Raw genomic sequence first — 3,913 nt, forward strand, 5'->3', positions numbered from 1 at the left:
TTCATGTTTAGTAGTCTTCGGTTGGTGCCCGTCAGTATTTATTCATTTATGTAGTTACTTGTTTATTTATTTATTTATTTATTTATTTATGTTATTTATTTATTTATTTGCTTGTTATTTATTTATTTATTTATTTACTTGTTATTTATTTATTTATTTACTTATTATTTATTTATTTATTTGCTTGTTATTTATTTATTTATTCCATATTTATTTATTTACACTATTTATTTACTCCATTGTTTATATTATGTGTCAGAGAGTTTATTTACATTTTTTGTTCATTTGTTTATTTGGTGAAAAGTAAAATTATACAATGTAAAGGTTATGCATGCAACCAATCCGATCTAAAAATTCAGTTAAACTTTTTATCGGGGCACCAACCCATACACGTTTGTAAACAATGTTTTTTTTTTCTGCTACGCTATATACAAGAAGAGGTCATCGATCGTCGTGAGTGGAGATGGTTTCCGGGGGCACGGGGAAATAAAAAGGGCTTCCCGCGCCGAAAACGGGATCAATTAGTGAAATCAATCACTAAAGTTCGGTCCGTGGAGTGAAGAACCGCGGCAGCGTCGTCCCATCGCAATACCGGGACTGTGCGTTTCATCCGTTTGGTAGTTTGCACAAAAAGTGGGATCAGACAGATCCGAAGAACGATCCCCCCGTTATTTTTCGGTACGGTTTAGGATCCCAGTATAGTGTTTTGCTGGCAAAGGCAAAAAAAAACCACAAGCGACGCGAGTGCACTATTGGTCAAAAGATGCCACAATAGGTGTCGAAAAGTGCGCGAAAGTGTAGAGCCATTGTACCACTCCCGGACCATTATCGAAACGCAGGCCACACGTTACACGGCCGAGTTGCCGCCGCATCTGGATCCCGACCGACGGAAGCACCCGGTCTGAACACTCGTCTGCAGTTCCAGTACCAGTTCGTCGTCCCCGGAAACCCATCGAAGCAGCAAGTCGACCAACGTTCGTCCCGGCCGCAACGATTTTCTGTACGAAGTAATATACTATGCGCAAGTATTCTCAATTTTGTGTTTGTCGTAATAAAATGTAAGGTCTCGTCTATATAAGCTGTTTTGTATAATTAGTAACGTCCTTGAGGTGAATTAGTCCGCTATTTTGTGTTTAGAAGTGTTAACTTTGCCCAGAGACCACCGTATTTAGGGTTGATAGTCCGCCCAAGTGAAATTCTCCTGGAGACCGCAGAAAACGACCCAAATGCTCGTGTTGAAGTGTACCGTAAACCGTAGTTAAAGTGTGAGTCCGCGTAGAATTCGTAAAGATAATAGTAACAAAATATACCAAAGTTTGAAAACATTGGTGCCAGAATATGTTCAATTTTAAATTACTATCTTGGAAATTTTCCAAAGAAGCAAAAAACAGCAGTTTTATCAATTTTTGTACCACAATTCGCAATTTTGCACTGGAATTAGAGAAATGTGTACTAAAATTGGTAAATTTTAACAAAACTGTGAAAAATTATACCCAAGGTGGTAAAAATTCTACTAAACTTTAAAACGTTAGTACCAAAATTTGAAAAATTAGTGAAATGTTTAAGCATTGGTATACAAACTTGGTACAGTTTGTACGAATGCGAATTCTAGGTATTGGTACATTTGTTAAAAATTGGTAAATTTTGTTTGAGGAATGTACAAAATTGAGTCAGCTTGATACAACAATTTCCAAAAGCGCACTAAAACTTGCCAATATTGTGCTAAAATTTGTCAAACATTCAACCATTGCTTTGATAACTATGATAACTTGATAATTTATACTAAATATGCGAACAATTTGTTACAAACATTAAAAAATCTTGTACTGTTACTGTTTTGGAAATTTTGTGCGTGTAAATGCACTAAACTTAGTTAACATTTGTACTAAAATTCGCGCATGGAAATATACGAAAGTGAACAAGATTTGAACAAATATTTTCAAAATGTGTACTAAAATTTGTTTATTTGTACTAACAGTGGTTACCACAAAATTATTGAAAATTGTTCTGAAGTTTGAAAACTTGGTACCAAAATCTGCGCTAAAAGATACACAAGAACTACGCGGTGCCTCCCAAGCAACGATTGAAGTTTTATAGCACGCTACAAGTGCAATCTAAGTTTTATCCTTGGTTGTAAAACTATCATAAAACCTTAATTGTTACTAGGCCTATGCGTGAGCGAGAAAATGTACGATGTATACAGATCGGCGAGTAAAAAAATCAGTCTCTTTCTCATTCATTTGACATCGTTTCCCGCGGATGGACGCTTCCGTATGGAGCTCTCATCGATTTTTCTAAATTCACGACAAGGGACGGAATAGATCTGTTCGTTGTCTAATATGGCATTTCACTTTGTTAAAATTTGAAGTGCGACGAGAAACCTGGTTTGAATAGTGATTAGATGAAGAGTCTCGAACCCATTAAAGTTCTCATGATCAATTTCCGAAAACTTCCAAGAAAACATAAACTTCGTACACAATTCCAATCCGTTTATTAATCTTCCTCAAACAGCTTCCGCCTTTTCCACATTCTTAATAACTTCGTCATAAAGCACTTCCTTTACACTATTAGCTAGAATGAAATCAACATGGCTGAACCGTTTATCCGACACCGGAAAGCTTCCCACGACATTCGGCAGTTCCTGCTCCAGCTGCAGTACATTGAGATAGTTGACCACGTGATCATTGTACCCGAAGTAGGTCCTCACAGGAACCGTGGCCCGGGACAAGTTATACCTGGGAACCTGCACACTTCCATACCGTTGCAAATTAGTACCCGCATCACCGTAATCGAACTGCCGGAAGATACCGTTCCGAATGATCTGCGCATAGTGTTGTACCTGCTTCACAGAAGCACCCGCTGGAAAGTGTCCCAGAAAGATCCTCACCGTTTTCTGTCGATTAATCATAAAAAACAAAAACATTCACTTTATTAACAATATCTGAGCTAAACTCACCACATCCAACTGACTCGGATTGGCCCCGACTACATCGTAGATCAACGCCCGGCAGAAAGTTTGTGCCGGTGCCGGACATAGCCACTGGTAGAAAAAGTACTGCTTCTCAAAGTAGGGCAAGAACTCGTACATTTGTACAGAGTTCAACGCATCCGCTAGCTGTTGTATTACCGACACCAGCAATTTAACGAAAACGCTTAAACTGCGATACATGTAGACAGCGGGGGAGAGAGCCTGTAGTTCGACGATCTTATCACTGAATCCCGATCGATCACTTAAAGCTATAAAAATTGTCATTGCTCCCTGCGAAAATCCGACATAGTGAAGCCGGCGAGTTCCCGTATGTTCCAAGACGTAATCCACAAACGCCGGAATATCATAGAAGCCAATCTCGTGGAAAGTAAAGTCCCAGAACTGCAACGAACTGACGCTGTATCGTTCATGACTTCGCGAGTAGCGAGTACCGCGAGCATTTCCCAACCACACATCATAACCACGATCGGCTAGCAGATAGGCTAGACCATGCTTCCGACCGATCGCTACGTAATCGGCGCTACTACTAAACAGTGAATGCATCATGAAAACCGGATGCTTTCTACGTTTTCGTCTTCGGGCCGGAATCCTAAACATCGTCAGTAGATATCCATCTTCCGTTCGGACCAGGTGTTCTTCCACTTCGTAGCCATACTTCCTAATCAGCTGGGGCTAACAAAAAATGGAAACTAACATCAGCACGAGCGAATTCTAGGATAACTCGTTAGTGTATCGTTAACTCACTACCGTCAACAGGCCATCCTCTTCACCGAACAGAAACGGAGTCGAACTGTTGCTTGAACCGCCTAGAACGAACGTCACAACTGAACAGAACAACGTCAGATAAATTATAGGTATCATGACAGATCTGAAGACCGAACGACACTAACATCCGCGACTGCCTGATAGTAACAAATATCCGAA

General features: G+C 39.8%; 1 protein-coding gene across 1 annotated transcript; it reads right to left on the reverse strand.

Moving 5' to 3' along the window:
- Positions 1–2,503: 2,503 nt before the first annotated feature.
- On the reverse strand, positions 2,504–3,913 carry LOC131695464 (lipase 1-like). The gene is made up of 3 exons (XM_058983978.1): positions 3,734–3,913; positions 2,957–3,661; positions 2,504–2,893 (listed from the first exon to the last, which is right to left on the reverse strand). Exons 1-3 carry the CDS (start codon positions 3,848–3,850, stop codon positions 2,504–2,506), a joined length of 1,212 nt encoding a protein of 403 aa, XP_058839961.1. The 5' UTR covers positions 3,851–3,913.

The sequence above is a fragment of the Topomyia yanbarensis genome, unplaced genomic scaffold (genome assembly GCF_030247195.1).
Source record: "Topomyia yanbarensis strain Yona2022 unplaced genomic scaffold, ASM3024719v1 HiC_scaffold_4, whole genome shotgun sequence".
Taxonomy (NCBI): Eukaryota; Metazoa; Arthropoda; class Insecta; order Diptera; family Culicidae; genus Topomyia; species Topomyia yanbarensis.

Coding starts and splice junctions, on each gene's coding strand:
- LOC131695464 (XM_058983978.1), bottom strand. CDS start 3,850: ATGATACCTATAATTTATCTGACGTTGTTCTGTTCAGTTGTGACGTTC. Junction 3,662..3,733: donor AGGATGGCCTGTTGACGGTA/GTGAGTTAACGA, acceptor ATTTTTTGTTAG/CCCCAGCTGATTAGGAAGTA. Junction 2,894..2,956: donor ATCCGAGTCAGTTGGATGTG/GTGAGTTTAGCT, acceptor ATTAATCGACAG/AAAACGGTGAGGATCTTTCT.